We start from the raw sequence: 24,381 nt of genomic DNA, 5'->3' as shown, positions 1-24,381 counted from the left end.
TCATGAGAGGGCGGAACTGTAAGGAATATTCCCTTTTCCAGGCCCTGACAAAAAGTCATGTTGAGTAATACTATGAAGTGGTTTAGTATGACAAGTGATTTTCTTAGTTCAAATGAATATTCATGTTGTAAAAACTAAAAATCGACAGAAGACTACCTAAAAAAAACCCACTTAGTTGACATTTTTCTATACCGGCGGTCTTCAACATATACGTTTTTGTGCTCCGAGGCTTATTTCAAATTTATTTCAGAAATCAGAACGAAAAGGGGAAAAAAAAGTCAGAACGAATTTTCTTAGAGTCACAGGGTTGCCAGACTTGGTATAGAGAACATTCATTGGACCTTGAGCTAGAACATCATCTAATGCACTTCTTTATTTTATAGAGTCAAAACTCTTATCTCTTATGGCTCTTGCTGTTGTACCACACTGTCTCCTAAGTGTGTCAGTGGAAAGAACATGAGGCAAACTTGGAGCCCTGGGACTGTATCTTGGTTGAATAGAGACTCAGACCTCCTTGTCTAGCAACCTGACTACGAAGAAAGCTCACATGGTCTGGGGCAGGTTTTATGCATTTTAAAGTTGAGAGTTGGTGGGTAGGAAGTATGGAAGGTTGAGTTATGGGGAGGAAAGGGAAAGATCCAGATGACAGACAGGGTGCTTCCTCCCTGCGTGGAGGCAGGAGGAGCAGCAGGGAAGGGGGAAGGAGGGGTGACACTGAGGAGACATTATAGGGCTGGCGAGATGAGCCCAGAGCATGTGCGGAGTGGAGGGGAAAAGAGAAGGCCAGGCACCAAGGGCATGAGGCACTTGGCCATGTGCTTTTTCTCACTTCGGTCCTGGACACCGTTCTCTGTCCTTTCTAAGTCAGATGGAGCACTGGAGGGTGGTGGGCAGCCCAGGACGGAGGGCGCTCTCCTTTTATTTGAATTCCCCTTCTTTGCATCTGCTGTTGCTGTCTGTAACGTGGCGAGGTGGGAGCAAGTGTGTGGGGTGGGCGGTGAGCAGTGTGAGGCAAGACTGGGCAGACGTGAGGGCAGCGGGGGGCCAAACAGGAGGAGAAACCCTCAGTGAAGGTTCAAGGGAAGAGTTTCTTCCTGGCTGCCAGCCTCAGGAACTCAGGGAAATATGCGATCAGGTTCAACTCAGGAGATTATGAGGTTAAGCCAAAAAGAAGGCCCATCACCTGAACTAATAAAATAGTGTATGTCAACTATACTTTAATTAAAAAAAATAATAATAACACTGTTAAATGTTTGGGGACCAAATTATTTTTTCCTTCAAGTACTAAGTAGAAAATGAAGCTTCATTGGCTATTTTGATTAAATGTAAAATTTTTACAGCCCTGGAAAATAAATACATAAATAAAAATCCCAAACAAAACAAAAAATGAAAATAAAGGAGCCCCATCTCCAGTTAGTCGTGGGTGGAGAGGGATGAGTGTCTGTTAGAAGTTGCTGGGAGGGGAACTGGAGGAACCAGGAAGAACCAGGGTTGAGAGGAAATAGGTAAATCAAGATCAAAATATTCCAGCACATGGTCGGTTAAGTGCCTGACTCTTGATTTCGGCTCAGGTCATGATCTCAGTGTCATTAGATTGAGCCCTGTGTCGGGCTCCATGCTGAGTGCTGAGGGTGGGGTCTGCTTGACTGAGGGTGAGAGTATGCTTGACACTCTCTCTCTCCCTCTCCCTCTGCCCCTGCTCCTCCCACCCCAGCTCCTCCCACCTCTCCAGAAAAAAAAAAAAAAGAAAGTTCCAGGACTGATTTTTCATCAAACACGCCACCATTAAAGGCTGACTTCTCGGGCGCGTGGGTGGCTCAGTGGGTTAAAGCCGCTGCCTTCGGCTCAGGTCATGATTTCAGGGTCCTGGGATCGAGCCCCGCATCGGAATCTCTGCTCAGCAGGGAGCCTGCTTCCTCCTCTCTCTCTCTCTGCCTGCCTCTCTGCCTACTTGTGATCTCTCTCTGTCAAATAAATAAATAAAATCTTTAAAAAAAAAAAAAAAGGCTGACTTCTCTATTCTCTAAAAGGGAAGTTTCTCTTTCCTTGGGCCTGTTGCTCCCAGATTCAAATTCTGAGTTCACATTTTAGCTCTACCCCTGAATAGTTACGTGACCTTCATCCCAGTTTTCTCAACTTTAAAATAAGAGAGGGGATATGATAGTAATCAGTATCGCCTGGCAGTGTTGTAGATTAAATGAGAGAAGGCATTAAAATGTTTAATACAATGTCTGGCATATACACATACTCAATAAATATTAGCTATTTTTATATAAACAGTTCTTTATTGACCTATAATTTTTCAGCACAATTCAGAGTAATTTCTGAGGACTCATGACCTCTTTCCCTTTGACCTGTGAGTAGTATGGGTAAAGCTTGTGCCTTGGGTTGTTTTCGCCTTTAGGGGGCACAGATGCTAGAATGTGACTCAGAACTCCCCATTCTATGACAATAGACTATTTTTAATATGTTCCTTCTCTGCAGAGTAGAAGAGTAAGATTCTCAGTAGGAGATGAACTCAGGAGTGCCCTGGTAATGTGAGGAACCTAATTCTGTTTAGGTTTAGAGCCATCAGAAGCCTTCTTTTTTGTCTGCTCCCCAGAAAGAGTGTCAGTCGATTGAGGTCTCATTCCATTTGCTCAGTTTTATCTAATGACTTAATTTATTTCCTCTAATACTTTCTCTCTCCCTTAGTAGCTCTAAGACCAGCTTTTGGTACAATCAAACAATTTGAATGAGAATTGATTTATGATTTTTTTAACCTGATATTATTTTTTCCTTAAGATATGTGGATATATTCAAATTTATGTCAATAATATAAAAGCAATAAGACTGAATTCTGGTGAACTATTACAATTGAAGAGGCTGACGAAGGTTTTACCCTGGAGAGTAGAAATATTTGGATTAATTGCGTGCTTCTTTCCCTTGCTAGGATTTCCTTTGCTAGATAAAATTTCTGCATTTTCCTTCAAATTCTCTATTGATTCAGAAAAATTTGGAATAGTCAACTCTCCATGTGGAATATCGAAACACTTTATAAAGGTCTTTTACATTTTGGTGAAATAATACTCAAAAAATAAGAGGCCCGAAAACCTCACGCATATTTAAACACTTGAAGCTAACTTGTGATTTTGAAAAATATACTTGAAGTCAATGTGCTTTGGGCTCCTTTTCACTATCCCTTTCCCAGCTGCAGAGGAGGGAAGGCAGTGTTTAGTTCTTATCATTGGTGCTGCCGCCTGGTGGTAACACAACCAAATTGCAGTTTTAGTTCCTTTTTAGGGCTGCACCAAAGCCTTTAAAGCTGTAATTACTAACCCACGACTATGAAAGGTTCATAGGAATGTGACACCCTCCCTTGCTTAAAATTAAAAGCTCCTCCAAAATTCCCCAATGCCCACAGAAAAGTCCTCAGCAAGGGATATATAAGGATCAGGAAGTCATATCAGACATGCTGGGCTTACTCATTCCATCAGCTTTTCTCATGGCCAGACATCTAGCCATTCACAACTTACTGTGAACATGTCATGGCCTGTACTATCGTCAGCCTACTCACGTGGTTATGTTGCTTACAATGCCCTTTCCCACCACTTTCAGCTGCCATCTGCCTGGAACAGGGCCACCAACATTGCTGCAAGCAAGGCCTAGCTCATTTCCTCCTCAAAAAACTTTGCTGGGCCCTTCCTCCACTATGACAAATGGAACTTCCCCTTTTCTCTGGTATCTCACTGCTCTTTTTATGAACTCCTATTTAGCATATAATATGTAGGAGAGAACACTAGTTTTAAAGTTGAAAAAATTCTGGATGGAATTCTAAATCCAAATCCGAGATTGAGCAACCAGTGTTTACTAAAAAGTCATGGTTCTGTCACTTACCCTCTTGTAATAGTATCTTTGCTTGAAAAGTGGATAGTGTGTTAAAGGATTATGAAGCAAAATAAATGAGAGAACATAAGTCAGGTATCTAGCAGGTGACTAGCATGGGAGACACTCAAGAAAGAATAGTTTAATAATCATGGCAGATCTAATGACCTACTTGTCCATCTTGCCCATTAGATTCTGATCTCCTCCAAAGCAAAGACTTAATCTTATTCATTATTACGTGTTAACCTGCTTAACATGTTATTGAATTAAATGAATGTCCCCAGTAGGTCATTTAACTCTATATGTCTAATAGCATGCACTGTCAAATTTCTTTCTGGTGATATCTAAAGACAATTTGTGGGTCCATGTAAGTCATAATAAAACTCTTGCTTAAAAAATGATTAATTATACAGACATAAGTTAATAGTGGGCCAATGAAGATTGGTTTAGGTAGTCCTCTAATGGGAATTAACACAAACTGAACAATTATTTTTCAGTTCCTTTCGTATGAACAGCAGGCATTAGGGACAGATATGTAGAGTCGGCTGGGACAGTCTTTTATGTGAATTTCATGTACTTGAATCCCGTTCACTTGGTGGAAACTGTTAGATCACAAGTCAGGAGGCCCGGAGCCGTCCCAGGTCAGCATTAATGACAACTCTTTGCACCTCAGATCACTTATACATAAAGCAAGGGAGGTAGGATTGACTGAGCTGTAGCATCTTCTTGTGCACTAACATTCTGTGAGTCTCTCTTTAGATGAGACAGAGTACGAGTACAGCGGAAGTGAGGAAGAAGAGGAGGAGAATGACTCCGGAGAGCCCAGGTAGGAGAGCAAAAGTCTTATTTTCACGTTCTGAACTGTGCTTGTGTGGAACACACTTCCTTTTGATTTATTGGTTCATTTTTAAGAATCCAGCAAGGTGGTCTTATTTAATTTATTGCCCATGAACATACTCATTAATTTGGGAAAATGTCCTCAGGCAGACTCTTATAAAAATGTGGAAATCAGCGCATTCTTTATCTTGTCCCCTAAGATTTATGGTCTCTATCCTAAGACCTTGTTTCCTCACATATAGAAGGTGTGGAATGGGTAGGAGACAATTATCTGGATAATGCCAGACTCAAAAGTCCTAAAACGATGACATTCAGGAGACCTAAGTGGTATTTTTGGACTCGAATTATTCAGTTCATTACTTCATACCTTTGAGAAGCCCATGTAGGCCCTTGTTGCATGTCTTGGTATTTTCACCACAAGCTAATCTGAGAGGAAATGATTTCCAGGAATTCAAATCACACTCTAGAGGGGAACCTTAAATAGAAAATTTCTTGCTCATTCCAGTTGTCATATATTGGACTCCCAGGGTCAATGTCGCTTTATCGTTACGATCCGTGCCTTTCGAATTTCACTTGACATTGATTCCGACTTCCTTCCAGTTGTTTGTGAATAAATAAGGTTATTGTGCTCACATTGCCAGGATTTCTCTTCCATGAGAGAGGTCAGCTGGTGGCAGTTTGGTGAGTTGAGATGCACAGGCATATGCACTGTGGGCAGAGGCCTACACTTGGGAAGTGAGCTTTATTGGGGAAAATGTACAAGCAGGAGGCTCACTGGGGGAAATGGGTCCCCATCCGCTAGCCATCCAAGGAGGAGACTCCGGTGGTCTGGGAGGAGTCATTCCCGTACTACTGAGGCAAAGCTGCCTGCCCAAAAAAGGGGCCAGCTCAGTCATTGCTGCTAGAAGAAGCTGGTGGGTTCTTTTTCTGAGTGAATTCAGATCTACGAAGCTGAATTATTGCTCAACTACTAGAAGGCGGAGGGACATACAGAGCCATCCAGTTTTTCTCTACACCTGCTTACGGGCATTTTCAAGGTCAAAGACTGAAGGAGTATTTTTCCCTCCATCTGATGCTTTACACATTGGCTACCCCCAGTTTAGCTCCATAAAGACGATGTCTGTCTAGTAGTGACATAGAAAAGGAACATTCTTATAAAGGCAGAGGACCACATGCCCTGCTCTCAGAGAAGTTGCATGCTACTCTTCTTTTTCCAGAGCCCATCCAGATGTCACATCAGTGCTACTGACCACCCTCTACAGAACCGAGAAGGCCTGTTTTAACTAGTACTGGCCAAACAGCATGTTAGGAGTCACTTAGCGGGCGGGCCAAACCATGACTTAACACTTCGATGATTGTAACGAGTGATTATATCACATTGAAGATTATGTTCCAAGTCCTGTCTCATGGACTCATGTAATTAATCTTCATGAAATCCTGGAAGTAGAAAGGGACAGTGGTTATCTCATTTTAGAAATGGGGCGAGAGCCCAAAGATGGTGCCCAGGCCACACACCAAGTTAGTGATTGAGCCCCTGTGACAGCTCCAATCGCCTGACATTGATTCAGCATTGGTTTATATTAATGGAGCCTCCTGGTGGACGTGGTTCCCCACGTGCCACCATCAGTCCACAGAGCTTGTGGTGCGGGTACATGAGCACTGTCACTTGGGGTTTGTTTGAGTGTTCTACACAAAAGCTGGACGTTTTTGAGGACGTGTGCTCATGGAATCCAAGCACTCTCTGTAGGACCTCAAGAACGAAGCCTTTTTATGTCATCCGTGGGCATAGACGGCAGTCACACAGCACAGTGGTTACACTGTCCGACCCAGAATGATCCCCTTGTCAACTGCCACCAAACCTGCTCCCCCCGCCATTTGCCTCCCCAGTTGGCATCACCCCCACTGTCCAGGCGCCAAGACAAAACCTGCAAGTCACCGCTTGCTCCACACACTGCACCCATGAATAGGCTTCATGAACTCCGCCACCTTTGCTTTTTCTCTGCCGCCATCCCCGTGCCCTGCCCCACCCCACAGAGCTGCTGCAAGAACAGCCCAGCTGGTAGCCTTTCTTGACCTCTGCCCTCTGCAGACCGTTGTCCCTCGGCAGCCAAATACATCCCATCACGTTGGTCTCCTGACTATAACCTTTCTGTGCAGGGTTTCCATGCCATGTGCCTCCCCGGGGATGCCCAGGGTCCCTGGCTTCCTCCCGGGTCACCTCTCTCCTCACTCTGCTCTGGGAAGTCCTCAGAGAGGCCCCACCTGTTCCCACCACAAGCCTCTCTACATTTGCTTTCCTCTCTGCCAACAAGGTTCCTCCCCTACCTCTTCATGGGACCAGCTCTTCATCCTTTGAGTCTCAGCTCATCTGGTACCTTGTCAGGGAGGTCTCCCCTGATCACCCCATCTGAAGCACATCCCTTCATCCCCACCCCAGCCTCCTGCCACTGTCACTCTTAACCTATCACATCTTCTATAGAGCCTGTTCATGTATGAAATTGTGTTATTTGTAGTCATTTGTCTAATTATTTGTCTGTCTCTCTTTCCCACAAGAAGATAACAAGGGAGTTTGTTTAGCTTCTACTCTCATCATGAGAGCCCATTACAGAGCCTGAGACCTAGAAGCAGCTCCCTAGTTATGGAATGGATTTGTTTCAGATGCAAGTTGCCAGAAAGGTTAGAAGAGCTAGGTTTTTGTGAACAGAGAGGAGACTGCCCCACCTCCCTGTTAGGCTGCTGGGCACAACTGAAGACTAACTTTGAGTTGTTCACATGCAGTGAGATGTGACAGGGCAGACCTGGACCACTAGGAAGCAGGTGGAGTGTCTTTATGGTGTTTTCTGTCCTCCTTCTCTCTCTCTCTCTCTCTCACACACACACACACACACACATACACACATGCACAAATGGGCACAATGCACAACTACCATTTTACGGATGAGAAAACCGAGACCCACGGTGCTTCACCAGAATCTAGGGATCCGTGAGCTTGAGTTGAAGTCCTATCTACACTGTCTGTTCCAGAGCCAAACCGTGTCACATCTCTTTAACCGTGGTGCCGTGAAACCGGCCCTGAACGCTCAGACTTTGGCAGGCATGGGTTCACATTCTACTCTGCGGTCACCTTGATTCAGATGTTTTCCCTCCCTGGCTTATCACGTCTTCACTGGAGCAGCCTGCCCTTTGCCTACTGGGGTCAGGTGCAAGGGGTCACAGATGTGGTGCAGGGACAGGGATGTCCTCTTAGTAGAACACGTTCCCTTGCTGCTCCCCGTTGTTTCTTTCATTTGGTGGCTTTGTTCCTGCCCTTCTTAAACATGCGAATTCAGCTGATCCAGGTCCTAGGGCTCGCACACTCCGTAAAACCCGTAGAAGCAGATCTTTACATGTCCCAGGGGTGAGCGAGCCACGTGGATGGTGCTGGAGAGAGGTGACATCTCTCTGGGGATGGGGACAGCATGTGTCCGCCCACAGTCACACTGGAAAGGAGGCGGCGCACTACTCTGTTGTTCCTTTGACTCGGTTTCTCTGGGGCTGAGTATTGTAACGGAGGGTCTGAGAGCTCCAACCGGGTGTGTGGCTCCCGTCCCTGCCTTGAGGCGGCCTGCTTGCCTGGCTGGTCTCCCCCAGCACCCGGGCACCAGGGGTCCTCGCCCCCCTGCAGGATCCCCACCTTTCTCCCTCTCCCGCCTGCAGCTCCATCCTTAACCTGCCAGGGGAGTCCACTCTGCGGCGGGACTTCCTGAGGCTCCAGCTGGCCAACAAGGAGCGCTCGGAGGCCCTGCGGCGGCAGCAGCTGGAGCAGCAGCAGCGGGAGAACGAGGAGCACAAGCGGCAGCTGCTGGCCGAGCGCCAGAAGCGCATAGAGGAGCAGAAGGAGCAGCGCCGGCGGCTGGAGGAGGTGAGGGGGCCCCCCCACCCCGGGGCCGCCGCAGGAGCCCTTGTCTCCCGGCCACGTCAACTATAGGGCATCCAGGGAGGTACTGGGGTCCCTGCCCTGTGTGGGGTTACGGCCCACGGGGAGCACACACCTTAATGTGCAAAGGGGGAGAAGGCCTGAGCGCTCTTACAAAGGAAGGACGTCCCTTACTTGGCACAGGACGGCCATGGGACCTTGGTGGGACCTGACCTTGGTGTGGTCACCTCATGGGTAAAGGCCTCCACCCCTTCAGGTCTTACTCAGATATCACCTCCTCCGGGCAGCCCCCTGGAGCGCACCTTGCTTAAAATTGCTCCCCTGCCTCCAGCACGTCCCATTGCGCTTCCCTGCTTCATTATTCTTATGTAGCTCTTACCCCACTCCCTGCGCACCTTCCTGAGTCTTACACTGCTGTGTAAGTGCCTGAGGACAGAGGTTTTTGTCTCTCTTATCCCTGACGCATCTCCGCATCGTGAATTTCTAGTGCCTAGAACAGGGCTGCACACACAGCAGGTGCCTTGGGGACACTGGTGGACTGGATGGACTCATACAGGAATACATGAGTCCATGACTGAGGTCACGTGTCATGTCAACCAGACTACAATGACTGGGCAGGCAAATGAGGTGTCAAGTATGGAAAAGCAGGGTCTGCCTTAGCTACTCCTCTGGACATTGGGGAAAGCATATCCCAAGGCCAGCCATGCACCCTTTTCCTCCAGCTGGAGGGCCCCCCTGGCCTTCACCGGCAGGCGCTGCTGCCATCTGTGTGGACAAGCATAGCCCTGGCCACCCTTGTCCTGGCTGAGGCCCTCACCCCTGTGGCCGTAGAGATGTTTGTTAAAGCCGCCTGCCTTTGTTGAATAAATCAAAGCCTCTACACAATTAGGCAGCTGAGAGCATCATTCTTGGGAAAGCAGGATGCAGACGAGAGGTAAACCAACGGCCCAGGAACAGGGTAGCCCAGACACCATCTTGCTCCGCGTTAACGGTCTAGGGCGATTCACTTGCTTTGTCAGGTGCCGCTGCCATTGGAGGCTGGCGGATTGCGGGCACCAGGGGAAGACTGCTTTTTAACTGGCCCATCCAGGTACAGCGTCCCTGGTTGAAATCAGTGAGGGCCTCTGTTCCAGTCTGCAGTAAAATCTCATCAACCTCATATCTCCTCATAGGGAGACCAGCAACAATAAGACCCAACAGTTGCAATTATTACTGACTTCTGGGCGCCTGCTCCTGGGTGAGGTTCTTTGCTTATACCCAGGATCTCATCTACTATCATTCTCTCTTTGCATATAGCCGTTGCCCCTCATGCAGAACCTGTACAAACCCCACTTAACATACAGGAAACCGAAGTTCAGGGAGGGGAAGTAATTAGCCCCATATCCCAGGGCCAGTGTGTGCACAGGGTTCACACCCAGGTCTCTCTGATCTCAATGTCCACACAAGCCCCAAGAAGGCAAGTATAGATAAGTAATCAAAGCCTTGAGCTGCGGTCCTCAGAATTGTACCTCGCAGGCTTCTGCAAGCAGCAGTAGGCAAGCGAAACAGTTTCCAATTTAAGTTTATAAATGTCGTATTGTCAGGGCGAAGAATGCTCACTGCATGGGAAGTTTGAAGTTCACCATCTTCTATTGTGAGAATGACACAGTCCCCATAGTGCTGTGGGGCAGAGACCTTCAAAGGCCCAGGCAGAGGCAGCGTGAAGGGAGGGTGGGTGCTAATTCAGCAGCACTCAGAAGTGGGGCTCAGAGGGCAACGGTGCACCTGCCCGCCCACCTCTGGCTCGTCTCCTGGGCACAAGTTGAAATTCCTCGTGGCTGCGTCCTGGTGTCCTCTGCAGCCAGCCATGCCAGCTGGGGCTCCTGGAATGAGCCCTCGACCCAGAGCTGTGCCATATCCTCCAGTTTTCCTGAGAACCAGATGCTTCCGCTGGTTGGACCCCCATATTTATTCCTCTAGACTCTGACCACACCTCTCTCCTCACCTAAGCAGTGTCCTATCAGGCTCTGTCCCACATCCTACCTTTCCTGCTTTGTTCCTTGTGGTTTGTTCCATCCAAGAGTATTTCTGAAGGTCACCACCTGCCTGAAGCTTCACACCCTGAAATCCCTGATCATTTGTCTCGGTTAGTGCGCTCCTTGCTTAGCGATGTGTTGCCCTTACTTTCAAGTTAAAGGCACTTACCGTGTAAATCCTAGAAAATGCCCACTGTCATCCCTCAGAACATTTTGGATACTCAAGAATGTAAATATGCCTGTGCATGCACACACGCTTATGTACATTCCCTTCTTTTTCTTTTTTCTTTTTTTTCTTTTTTAATTTCAACATAAGAACTTTTGGCCCTTGTGCCTGGATCGTCAACTAATGCAAAGTCTTTTCAGGGGATGCCTTGCATTATTTGTTTTGTTTTGTTTTCATCTATATTTTCGTCCCCTCTTTTTTTTTTTTTTTTAAAGATTTTATTTATTTGACGGAGAGAGAGGAATCACAAGTAGGCAGAGAGGCAGGCAGAGATAGAGAGGGAAGGAAGCAGGCTTCCCGCGGAGCAGAGAGCCCGACGTGGGGCTCGATCCCAGACCCCTGGGATCATGACCTGAGCCGAAGGCAGCAGCTTTAACCCACTGAGCCACCCAGGCGCCCCTATTTTCGTCTCCTCTTACCTGATATGATTTATTTGGGCTTTATGTTTTCTCATCAAGTTGCTAAAATAACAATTTCTAACGCTGTCCAAAGCCTTTACCCTGTGACAGTTACTCTGTTCCACACTTTACCTGAATCGTCTCATTTAATCCTCACAATAACCCATCGTCTCAATAACGCAGATGAGTCTCAGAGAGGTTAATGACTTGCTAGAGGTCACACAGCTTAGCGGAAAAATGGGTTTCAAGCCCAGGGCATCGGACTCCAGAACCCACCATCACCGCCTCCAGCCTGCCTCTCGTCTGATAAGCCAGTCATGTTTTCCCGTATTCTCTACCTGGCCTCTGCTTCTGCGGTTTTTTCCTCTGAGAACTTGAGGATTTTTGCGCAAGAGCAAAGAAGCAGCTCCCAGCAGGTGCTCTTTTTGAGATGGGTTCTGGCTCTCGTGCCCCCCATCAGAGCTGCAGCCAAGGCCTCGTTGTGTCTCTTCTGTGGCATCTCTGGAGTTTCTACCTTGGAGGTGGGTCTGCGTTCAGACTGAGCCGGGCACGCGTATTCACGGGGACATGCCCGCTGAGTCCCCACTTGCACCGAAGGCAACAGCACGCCCAAGGAAGGACACTTCGCTTTACAAACCAACGTGCGTGAGCCCCAGCTTCTCATCGGAAGCAGGGACCCTTGTGACCACTGGATACCGGCTTTATCTGTTGACCTTCATCTTGCTCCTATCGTCCACTAGGATGAAGAAGAAACACTAAATGCTACAATGGCTGTAAATTCTGAACCCCTAAGTAATAACTGTCCCCGCCACCAGGGACTCCCCTCCAGCATCCTGCCACTGCTGGGTCCCCATCTGTGTGTGCTGCCCTGGCCCACGGGGATGACTTGTGTTTATGGTCTCCAGAGGAGGACCTTGACCTACCCTGCTCATGGCGGCAGTTAAAGCCCCCAGTCAGACTTGCACATTTAGCTTCCCTGTGGGTACCTAGCAGGTAGGCATCCTGCGAAAACCATTTCCATTCTCCAGTAAAGGCCCATGAGACACCCCTTTGGTGATGCAGGGCTGTGTAGGTTGTAGCCTTTGTCTTCCCCGCGATCTCAGATGTCCCCTCCTACCGGAGGTCCGGTTTCTAAGGAAGCCCTGCATGGCCTTTGCTATTTATGAGTAACCATGTGGATTTGGGTAGGTTCTCCGTCAGTGTCTATATATTCTTAGGAGGACTTTGTATACCGGATATAGCCATTTATCAGCAACATGAAAAGTGGCTTCAGACCAATGAAATGTTGGGTACGAGACGTTCAGCTTTTGACCACTGATAAAGTACAATTTATAGCCAAGGTCCAGGAAATTGATTAAACCTAGGTAAGGTGAAAGAGGCCATCCATAGTGAGAAGAGTACAACGAAGGCCTCTTTTATTTTGATTTAGTTCAATAAAAATTTCGATCACTTGGCCTACACAAAGTTCCTCTTGATTTAGTCTCCCTCACAGAGTTAGGGTCCAAGAATCAGGAGCAGAGTGCAGGAGAGAGGCCAAGAATCAGTAAGGCATTTACCCTGGTCATCGTTTCAGACAAACTTTGGCCAGAAGATTTGTGGTGATGCTTAACTGTGCTCAAGAGTTCGGGAATGATTTTAGTGATTTATACATTTTTTTTTCAAATCTCTGAGAGCATTCTATGCCTTCATTTGGAGGAGAATATCTTTAAGTCACAGGAATAATCAAATTGACCGCACGGGCACCAAGGTGCTCAATGGTGGTAACTTTCATTCTTCAGAGAATTGTGCTAAGTTTTTCAAGCTGCCTGCGTCTCATTTGGTGCCTTTCAAGACTGTCTTAACATCGGCCAGTTATAGAAAGAGCCAGTCCTAGCTCACTGTACTGACTCACTATACTGTCTAGTGTCCTAGACACTATACTGCTTTGGTTCTATTACCTGAAAATTTTTTAAAGAAATACAACAGTGTCTTATTGGCCAGTCAGAGCGGAGCACTAATACAAAAAATGAGAGCCTGGCAGTCTCAATGTAGGTGAATTCCCTATAAGCCTCTAACTTTTTATCATGAGTGGCTGGGCTTTCAAGGACATTGGTTCAACTGCCTTTTAAAAAGGGCACAGTAAAGGGGCACCTGGGTGGCTCAGCCTTTAAGCATCTGCCTTCGGCTCCAGTCATGATCCAAGGGGGTTTGGAACCCCACTCAGCAGGAAGTCTGCTTCTCTCTTTCCCCCTCCTCCTGCTTGTGTTCGCACTCTCCCTGTCTCTCTCTTTCTCTGTCAAATAAATACATAAGATCTTTTTTAAAAAGATTTATTAAAAAAATTAAAAGGGCACAGTAAAATTATAACACTTTTCCTCTTCCTAAAGGCAATCATTCAACAAATGTCATGAATTCATACCTCCGCTATGCTGGGCACTAGGAATCCAGTCTGTCCTGGTGCTCACCAGATCTGTGCAGGAAAACAGGCACTGGACCAATAGTTGACCCAAACAGCCGTTCGTTATCATTGCCAGGTTGCTGTTGTAGATAGGAATGGCTGGCTAAGGAACAAGTTTGGGGAGGGTGCGGGGCAGAGAAAGCAGCCAGGCCTGGCTGGGAGGTCTTCCGGGGGTTCCAGCTGAAGGACTGGGCGGGTTGGGGCACACAGAGATAGATGCCAGGCAGGGAGGCCAAGGCACAGTCCTATAGGGCTTCACAGGCCAAGTTAAGGGTTCTTAAATTTTTTCCTGGGACTAACAGGAAACCATTGATGCGCATTAACCAAGGGAATGCAATCGGATGTGCGTTGTTTATTTATTTATTTATTTATTTAAAAGATTTTTATTTATTTATTTATTTATTTATTTGACAGAGAGAAATCACAAGTAGGCAGAGAGGCAGGCAGAGAGAGAGAGAGAGGAGGAAGCAGGCTCCCCGCTGAGCAGAGAACCCGATGCAGGACTCTATCCCAGGACCCTGAGATCATGACCTGAGCCGAAGGCAGTGGCTTAACCCACTGAGCCACCCAGGCGCCCAGATGTGCATTATTTAAAGGGAACTCTGGCTGCTGAGAGGTTGAGTGACTGGAATAAGCAGGGGTGGGTGAATGAGCCCAGTTGGTGCAGACCAGAAAAGGTCGTGTTCTCGTGGATGGCGGTGGAAGGAGGAATTGAGAGAAGTGGGCACATTTGGAAGGCATGCAGCCTGTAGATTGTGCAGAATGTGCCTGTGATAGCTGATTGGATGTTGGAGACAGAAGAGAATGAGCAGTCACATGAAGTCCCTGATGTGGACGGCGGCATCCGGATGGGGGACCAGGTTTGGGAGCAGGAGGATAAGATCAGTTCGGAAGGCAGTGTAGTTAGGATGCCCACGAGGTGGCCAGTGCTGATGCCAAAGATACAGTTGGATTATGTGGAGAGAGCCAGGGAAGGGAGAGCAAGGATGGGATCAAAGGGAAATTACTGGCTTCTGGTACTGGAAGTATACACTGAGAAGAGAGGAAAGCGTGGGCCCGAACCCCGAGAACATAGAACAGGAGAGTGGAAGCCAGGAAAGAAGACTGATACACACCAGGAGAATTCGGTATTTGTACGAAGAAAATCAAATATTCCAGCGTAAGGAACAATTTAAAGGGGCCAGCTTTGCAGAATGCTGCCCGAAGGTCGAGTGAGATGACATCACCCATTAGCTTCAATGGCAAAGACCTCATGTAAAAAGTTTTGGTGCTGTACACTCTAAAAGTGCACCCATTTCCTGTTGGGGAGAAAGAGAAGCAATCTGCTGAGCAAGTAAGATTGAATTTGGGCTGCGAAGACATCGCTTTGGACCCGAGGGCTGCCGTGCACTTCCTGCACACCATGGACGCTCTCTGAGTCTCCCCAGCCCCGCCCCCGGGGCTCTGCGGAGAGGACCCCCCCCCCCCCCGACAAAGCCTGTTCCCACCACTGAAGTCGAGCTGGGCATTAACCAGCAGCGTTTCCCTTCCAGTACTGTCATGAGGATGAAATGAGTTGGTTCATGGAAAACCCTAGAATGGGACTAACACGTAGAACACACTCAGTAAGTATTAGTATTATTATTATTATTGGAGTGTGTCCCTTTGGCTGAAGTAAGAGGTATAATTTCCAAAAGTTTAAACCCTTTTACATGCAGTAGTAAAACCCTCTTGAATTTATTAAAATAAATGTACCAGCAGGTAAGCTTTTATTCATGTCTAGGGAAGAATATTTGTTACACTAGTAGAAATTCATTTACATCATTAGGAAGAAAAAAAAAGGTCAGTAGTTTTTAAATGACTGGATGACACATTGATGCAGAGGCAAATTATGCCAGCTTTGAAGCTGCAGAAACCAAGGTGTAGTTCAAGCTGTGTGGCCTCGAGCAGATTACTTACCCTCTCTGAACCTCAGCTTCTTTATATACACAATCAACAGACTATTTACTTTGCAGGACTGTTGTAAGAAGTAAAGGAAATCATAAATACGGAAGGCTTGACACAATCCTGACATAAGAATGATTGATATCGTTAGATGAGTGTGTTTTTGTTATTTTGGAACGGGGATGATTTCAAAGTGGTTGTTAGGGCTTTCTATAGAAATAGTGTTTCCCATGGTCTGCCTTCCTTAATTCTCTAATGCACCTTCTCCGTTTATGGAACACATGGACTTTTCCATCCCTCTTCAAGGTCTCTTTTCTGAGTGGCCCCCTCTCATGGTGTTCTGCTGGGTGTCGGTCTGCTGGTGGCTTATCAGCAGTCCTGGCCTCGCAGGCCCAGGGAGGCAGCCCATTCTCCACTCTTCTGGATGTACCTTCTATAAGAGGATTGACAGCAGCTTCCTGGGGAAGTCTCTTATAAGCCAAGGCTCACGGTGCCATCCACTGGAGACACTCTGCTCTGGGATGTATTCTCTTACCAGTAGCTCTCGCTGTCATTTCCCACACTGTGTAACTGCGATCCTGCCCTGGTCACCAAGGAGCTGCATCAAGACAGAGATCTTGTCCTGTCTCAGTAGTAAGCTTCTGGGCCTCCGAGACGCTGTGCCTTAGGATGAACCCTTTCACTGAGAAGGTAGTGGCAAGGGAGTCAGAGCTACGGTAATAAACTGCCTGGGCCTGAATCCGGCTCTGCCACTTGCCGCCTTGGTGATCCTGGGTGAGACATGGCTTCTTTGCGCCTCAGGTGGCCTGTTTCCAAGAGGGGATGGTGACCGTTTCAAGGATTAAATGAGTTAATACCCAGAAAGTACTTGGAACATTCCCTGGCACTGGGTAGGTACCTAAATCAGTTCAAGAAGAGAGTTGCACAGGAAGGGAAGAATCTTTGTACCCCACGATCTGCGTTGTGGTTCTCCCGAGTCATCTTTTCGGGGTGCTTTTGAAGGGAGCGTGAGCAAGCTCAGTGCACAGAAGCCGGAGACAGGGAAGTCAGGGTGACTTTTCACCTGGGCTACGTTCCCACTCACTAGACCATACTCCCCGGCTAGAGGAAAGCACCATGAGCAAGAATAACTCCCCCATTCAGGGCCTGGGGTGTTAATTCATTGGTGCTGCTGAGAAATGGCCTGTAATTCACTTAGTCATTATCAGTAGGCATCCTAATGTGTCTTGCGAGAGGCCGCGGGCCGCCAGGAAGCAGAGCGGCCCTTTATCTCCGGATGTCATTTAGCATCAGCGTGAAGACTGAACGCTGGCTAGCTGCGCTTTTGTTCTTTTATTTCGATAACTGAGTGGAAATTACGAAGCAGCTGGGAGCCAGGCAGGCGAACTGGATGCCTATGGTCCCAGGCAGGGCCTGCCCACGGGCTTCTGCCCATGGTCTGCGGCCTGCACGCGTGTGAGTCACGCTGGTGTTTCAGGAGGCCGTGTGCTCTGCACAGCTGTGTGCGACGCCGGTCCTCAATGTGTCCCAAAAGGGCTCTTTGTTCTCACAGACCCGCCATGCTGCTCAGTCACCCAGACCTGTGATGGGAGAGGTGTTCTGGGACGGGGAAGAAAGGGGCCTGAAATTCCTGTGTGGCAGCTTCAAATGTTACTACTTTTCAAAGTCCTTTTTCCCAGACTCCTTCCTACATTTCTGAGGAATGGGGAAGATATGCTAGTATTTCATATTAGAGCGTGTCATACTAGAAAAAAGCCGGCATCAGGCAGTTCCTGCCCCTCAGTGGCTCTACAGCACCTTGGAAGGAGGATGGGGTTGGCTTTTCAGTTACAGCACGGAATGGGCATTACAGGCCTCCCTTCCAGTGTCTAGTCTTCGTGGAACCTCTTTTACCACATCTGGCCTGCATCTCTGTGTTTTACCATCTATATTCTTGGTTGCCCCTAATCATAGAACTTTGACAGTCGTTTCACACAGAAAGGATTATTTCATATGACTTCTCCATTGAATTGTTTTCATTTCGGTCTTGTTTTCTTCGGCGAGCAGTTTTTGTAGAATCATAGAGGGTGGGAAACGTGGGGGACCTCAAAAGTGATCTAAGCCAATTCTTCTCTCAAAGCAGGAATCCCTTTGACAATAGTCCTCAGATAGTCATTTAACCGGTTTTGCATATAATCTCTGCTTGTATGCTTAGAGCGTTAAGGAAGCATATTCTGTACTTGAGCAGCTCCTAATGTTAGAAAATTTATTGTATTATCAGTTCGCGTCCTTGTGATATTCCCGCATTAACGCAAGCTATGCCAAAGGAACCTTGAATCACCTTCCACATCAGTTCCAGAAATGTCTGTGGCAGTGAGGATGTTCTTCCCAGCTGTCACCAGTCCCATCAACCTTTCCACGTATGATACAATTGAGTATCTTTGGTACTATCTCATACATTGTGTTAATAAACTGGTCCACAAGGGGCTTGTTTTCATAGGACCCCATATGAGAGTCTCCTGTTAAGGTTTCCAAATGATGGCAGAAGGAATCTGGAGTTACAACTGCCCTTGACTTTTGCAGTAACCTATGAAGTCATAGGTGCTTGGGATGTCATTCTAGCTTCCCTCTATGATATCCAGGAAAACCCCAGTAGCCTCTCCCTGGGGGTAAAACTGCAGCCCAGACATAATCAGGAACTTGATCACACCCGCAGAAGAGGCAGGCCCAGAAGCCTTCATTAAGCCTTCTCTTGGCTCGTCTGGTTAGAACTACTTTCCTTGCACTACGTGCATGAAAAGCAGCTTCGCACACGGGTACTCAGACAATGCTTAGCCATAGGGCTGCCTCCTGATCAGAAGTTGGCCTGGGAGCCCAAAGCAAGAGCGTCACTTAAGCAGTTAACTTTCCAGGAAATCTTTGAGTGGGTAGGTTGGGCTGTTTGACTTCAGGAGAATAAAGTAAGTGTAAAGAATGAGGCTCTCTGGTGTGTTGTGCTTTCTCACTAGCTCTCTGAAAATTGAGATGAAAAGAGGGGGAAAGGTGACAAGTAGGGAAAATGGCCACTTGAAAAAGCACAAGACAGCATCTTTCACTTCATGTATGTAGAGGTTTCAGCCAGCTTCTTTCGAATCCTAGAGGCAGCATTCAAGAGCCAGATAGAGAGGATTGTCCTGGCTTTGCACTTAGCGAGTGAACTTGAGCAAGATAGTGATGCGTGTGTGCGCACCACGGTTTCCTCACCTGTCAGAGGGGGATGGAGACAGACAGCGTGCCTGCCCATGGTTTTGTGGTGAGAATTCGTGAGTTAATACATGTGGAGAGTTTAGGGCGAGGCCTGGCATCGTGGGGGTCACCACGTAGGTTTTGGTCAGAATCCTAGTGTGAGTTGCAAGGAACCTCGCCCTGGCCCTGAAAGGGTTTCGTTTGCCATGGTGTTTCCAAAGCTGAAACATGAGCAGACGTTAAAATGGGTGAATGGAAGGCCCAAGAGCTTGCACACCTCTCCTTACAGCTGATGTAAAGCTTGTACAGAACAATCCTATTTAAGTGAGAGGCATGTGTGCTGTGCTATAGATTCAAAAGACCACAGTGGGTCCTTTCATTCTGTCTTTGAACAGAGAGCGTCTTTGGGGAGGGGATGGTTGGAGGGACTTGCCAAGGAGCCCAACTGGATCCTGTGCCAGTTGCTGGCCTGTTCTCTGGAGGCCAACTCAGGTCTTCCACAGTCACTGGGGTCCACCACTTCCAGGTAGAATCACCCAGATTGAAAAAGCAAGTCAAGCTGTCCAAAAGCAAACCAGATTTCTGCTCTGTTTCACTTCCTGTTCTGAGTTGTTAGTTAGATTTTTGCCAACACACCCTTGCTTAGACTCAGATGAAGCAGACTTGTGTGATCCCCTAATCTGCTCCTGGGCTGAAGTTTGAGTTAAGGTGACTTACCCAAGGTCATGCAACATTTGCTCATGTTAAACAAATAGTTATTGAGTCTGTGGTCTAAATGTTGGTTTTGGTGGCAGAGCACAGCTGGCACCTGGTCTTACTCTTTCTGACCCAGTGTTCTTTCCCCAAGCCCTAAAGCCTCTCTTACCTTTCCCCTCCTCTCCCAGTGACATGTCACCGCAGCTATAGGACATTCATTCTCAAACGTAGGTGTTACCTCTCAGTCTGTAGGTGGAAAATGTAATGTATAAAACAGATAGACCCAGAGCCCCCCAAATCTACCAGAATGTCATGAGAACAAGATTCAGATTCAGTCCGAACATTCAGTAAGTAGAAAAAGCAGCCAAGGATCCTATCTGGAATCTCTTAGGGATATTGAAGGAAATACAGATGGAGGTAGGATATGATGATTTGTATTCATTTCCTGATTTTCCCTTAACCTAGCATGTGGCCATTGACAAGGCAATGAACCTTCTTGAGAGTCTGGAAGGGAAAATAAAGAAAATGACATCTGCTTCACTTACCTGTCAGAGCTAACGTGAGGCTCTAATTAGAATGATCTATGATGCGGTACTTTTTTTGGTCAAAATATTGCCATACATACAGATTATATTCCTGTACTTTTTTCCCCAAAAGATTACATTTCCTTGAATGATGGGTGAGCTGCGTTTAGCCACGTTGGCTCGGGTGCATGGTAAGATCTTTTCAATTAGAAAGGAGACTGTGTTGTTTCCCTTTTGGTCCCAGACAGTTCTACATGGGCCACCATTGCTCACTTAGACAACCCTTCAGTGAGAGGGCATGGTGGGATCAGAGCATATGGACCCCCACAGCTGTAAAAACAACTTGAACCACTTGCTCAGGGGCCACCAACAGAGGTGCCACCTTTTTAACCAAAGAACCAAATCACTAGCCTACAATTTCTTGTTTATCTCATTTTGATCTTTCTAAGGAAGGTTTTAAGGTTTTGAAATCTGTGGAGCCAAGATCTGTTGTTCATTTGTTTGTGTACACCCTTCCTTGTGATTTTGCCTTATTTCAAAAAGAGGACACAAGGTGGCTAACAAGGATTAATATAGCAACTAAAAAATTTGTAAAAATGAAAATTAAGGAGAAAGGGACTATGAAGCAGAAGAGGAAACAAGACAAAGGGTAGGGTAGGGTCAGTTCACACAATGCCTGCCCAGCACAGTGCCTGGTGCAGGTGCCTGAAGGTGACAGACTCTGAGCACCCCAGCAACTAAGAAAAGAGGCAAACTCGAGTGGTTTGAGATTTGTGTTGTCCATCGCATTCAAGTAACTTTGTTACTCAGGCAAGCATTCTGAGATAATTGAGAACCTGTGCCCTTTTCTAGCAGCGGTTGAGTCGTGCTGTGACTAATCTTTGTAGTGGTGTTCTTCCCACAGACACAGTGCTTAGCTCTATGTGGCAGTCCTGATAACACTGTAAAGTGCAGCCTATGGCCTGACAGTTCATTAGAGTCACTTCTACAAGAGCCAGAGCACCCTAGTGGAGTTCACACTTTTCTGCTCATTAAATTTCATCTAAAAGGAGCATTTAAAGAAACAAAAGGAAAGAAAGAGCAACACCATGGCCTGCATGACAATCAACCATGAGGAATATCAGTTACAACTTTCAGAAGAATTGAATACTTAAGAGTTAAGGTGATATTCTCCTGCAAGAATTTGAAGAGCCAAAATTCTGTATCATCAGTTTGGGATAAATGTATAACCTTTGAGGGTCCCCTGAGCAAGGGAATGGGATTATTTCATTTGGATAAACTCACCAGTTCACCTACTTGAAGTACAGCCAAACAGCCTCCCCCTGGACCTAGCCTGAGGGGAACACCCTAGGGCAGAGCCCAAACTTCTCTAAACAAAAGTACTCTTTCAAAACATCCACAGAAGACAGAGGAAGACCCCAGTGTCCTACTCCAATAGAGCAAGGCATGGAAAATTTTGAGAGTGGGTATTATCAATCATCCCCCAACCAGCAAAAAAGATTAAGAAACTTAAAAGAACCCATTGAATATCTAATTTTAAGTGAGAGAACTTATGAAGATGTAGATGAAAACATACTTCTAGGCAGTTCAGTAAAGGTGGGGCATCGGCCATAAGTTTTAGGGTAGTTGGTTTAAGCCATTCCCTTTTGGCAACAAGACCACCGTCATCTGCATGCATAATTTACATGAAATTTACAAATGCTTAGACTCATTCCCTTCTTTTATCTTCCTACTTTCTTTTTTTTTTTTTTTTTAGATTTTATTTATTTATTTGACAGAGAGAGATCACAAGTAGGCAGAGGGGCAGGCAGAGAGAGAGGAAGGGAAGCAGGCTCCCCGCTGAGCAGAGAGCCCGATGCGGGACTCGATCCCAGGACCCTGAGATCATGACCCGAGCCGAAGGCAGTGGCTTAACCCACTGAGCCACCCAGGCGCCCCTCTACTTTCTTTTAGATGGCAAATCAGTGCCATGCCAATGCCAGTCATTGGTGGATCTCTGGTTAGAAAAATACTCTCAAGCCTTGTTTATGTGCAGCCTAAAGAACACTGGGGGCCAGAAGGCTGTCTAAGAGAGGCATAGAAAGGTGGAGGGGTGGTCTGAGGTTCTGCCAGCCTTTCTCCTCTTCTCTCTACACAGTTGACCATATTGAATGCAACAAATACCAATGGTATCAGGGATTTACTGGGGTTTAGTGGAAGAGAAAAAGTGGAGTGGAACAGAGACCTTGCCCACAAATAGCTTGTAGAGTAGGTAAGACATATTCAGATAACCAGAATTTAAGGCACAAGGTGCCTAGGATTGAGAAAACAGCAAATGCTTCCAAAGAGATGTAAGATACTGTGTTGTCTTCTTTTACCCCAAGTCTCTTAACTTGGTTCAGTTCAAAAAAATCCTGTGTCCCCATCAGGTGCCCTGCCCCACAGGAGGGGCTACAGGTCCAACAGGAATCAAGCACAGGCCTTACTTCCTACCAAGAGTCATGAGAGCTTTGTAGAGGTGTCTGCTTGAGGTCGGGGAGTTGGTCTTTCTCTGACATGTTTTGGTATGTCCCGTGAGACAGCTCCATGCCCAGGAGGAAAGAGAGCAAAGATTTTTTTCCATGAAAGACATTGACATTGAAACAACAGCAGCTGGAAATTGGCAAGGTGCCCTCAGAAGGTTGGGGAAGTGATTTATTTTTCCAGCCTCACCACAGGAGCCAAAGCCCTGGCAGATGCCTCCATGCATTCGCAGCAGATGATCTGAGTGAGATCATTATTAATTATTAGTCACTTCTGAGTGTCTTTCTCAGGAACTACAGACCCTCCTGAGTTGCAATCAATACTGTGTACACCTTGCACAAGGAACTGAGTGGCATGTAATTATAAAACAGTATTGATTCCCAGAAAAGGGGTTGAAAATGTACAAATCCTTCACAGAAAAAGCAGCTAAATCTTCAAAAAGCCTTGATGACGATAATTTTTTATTTATTTATTTATTTATTTAGCCAAGAAAGAGACCGACGTGGGAGTCAAAAACTTGAAATGTTAGCTAAAGTAGGGCTAGTTCCTGCCAGGAGCCAGATCTATACACATAATTATTGTACTCTCTGTGCTGGCGTTGATTCACTTGGGTTGCATGTTGGAAAGATCTCTGTTTTGGGTCTATAATCCAAATTATTCAGTCAGTTCCTTTGATAATGTTTTCTACCCGCATCTTCCTGGATTATTTTTCAGTAAAACAAATAATTACACGTCTGGAGCTTGACTCATTCCCATCCCCCAATATAACCCTCATTCCTTTCCCTTTCCTTTTCTTCTTTTGTTTCAAACCGTCTGCTCTGCCCCTTGGCCAGGAACTTCACTCACCCTCACAAGCCCCATAGTCCCCAATCCTGCCTATTTGATTTTGGCCTAATTCTAATTTCTACTTCTAAGTTGGCATCACTCCAGTCCTGTTGGAAGAGCTGGGAATCTGGAGAGCTTTTAGTCCGCCTTCCTTTTGTCTGTGTCTCCATTCTCAGCAGCGACCGTGAACATGGACTCTCCCACTGCCTCTGCTTAACTCACTGATGCCCTGTCGTGTTCTGCAAGCACCCACAGAATGGCCTGGCATTGCACTTAGGCTTCTAATCCCCCCCCCCCGACTCCCTCCTGCCCTGCCTTGTGGCTGTCAGGAGCCCCCTTGAAAATGCAAGTCTTGGTCATAGCATTTGACTGCAGAAAGTCCTCCAGTGGTTCCCTGTCACCCACAATCTAAGGAGGACAAAAAATTGTTGATCTGGAAGCAATAGATGTTGAGTCTTCAAAATATGTAGCTTATCTCGAAGACTCAGTGGTCACTGGAAGACAGCAAGTGTGGCAGATTGCAGACAGGAGCCGCATTAGGAAGTCCACCTCATCTGTGGGCTTCTTTGGAGTTTTGAACTTCTGCCTGATTAACTGGGGCTGTGACGAGAGCTTTTGTCCTAGAAGGCTATTTCCCTGTTTGCATAAAGCTAGTCATCAGGGTGATCTAGTCACAACTCATACTGTTTTGGATAACTCCTGTTTTCTCAGCCAGGCAGGGAAGAGCTGTTGAGAATGTTAAAGGGGAATGGACCCCCCTGAGAGGTTCCTCCAAACCTCATATTGGAGGAAGAAGAAATCCTAATGTTGGTACAGGGCTCTGACACCAAGGGCTGTGGCACTTCTCAGAAAGACCACTAAGGGCCTGTGGTGTAGGAAAACAGTCTGACGTGTGACTGTCCTGAGCCTTACAGGATGTTCAGCGTCCCTGGCCCCTCGTACTATGTGCCAGTCATGGCCTCCAGTCACAGAGACCACTAGAAAAACTCCCCCATGCCCTTGCATATTCCAGAT

At 46.8% G+C, this 24,381-nt stretch overlaps 1 protein-coding gene across 5 annotated transcripts in view; it reads left to right on the top strand.

The window, feature by feature from the left end:
• TNIK (TRAF2 and NCK interacting kinase) overlaps positions 1-24,381 on the top strand; it is a 388,557-nt gene that overhangs the window by 287,950 nt on the left and 76,226 nt on the right. For all 5 annotated transcript variants that reach the window (XM_044251788.1, XM_044251786.1, XM_044251789.1 and 2 more), the window contains exons 11-12: positions 4,624-4,690; positions 8,398-8,602. In XM_044251788.1, coding sequence (XP_044107723.1) covers positions 4,624-4,690; positions 8,398-8,602 — 272 coding nt within the window. The remainder of the gene's footprint in view (positions 1-4,623; positions 4,691-8,397; positions 8,603-24,381) is intronic.

This window comes from Neovison vison, chromosome 6 (assembly GCF_020171115.1).
Source record: "Neovison vison isolate M4711 chromosome 6, ASM_NN_V1, whole genome shotgun sequence".
Lineage (NCBI taxonomy): Eukaryota > Metazoa > Chordata > Mammalia > Carnivora > Mustelidae > Neogale > Neogale vison.
Note: the sequence above shows the minus strand (reverse complement) of the source record. Positions and strands in the feature narration are given on the sequence as shown.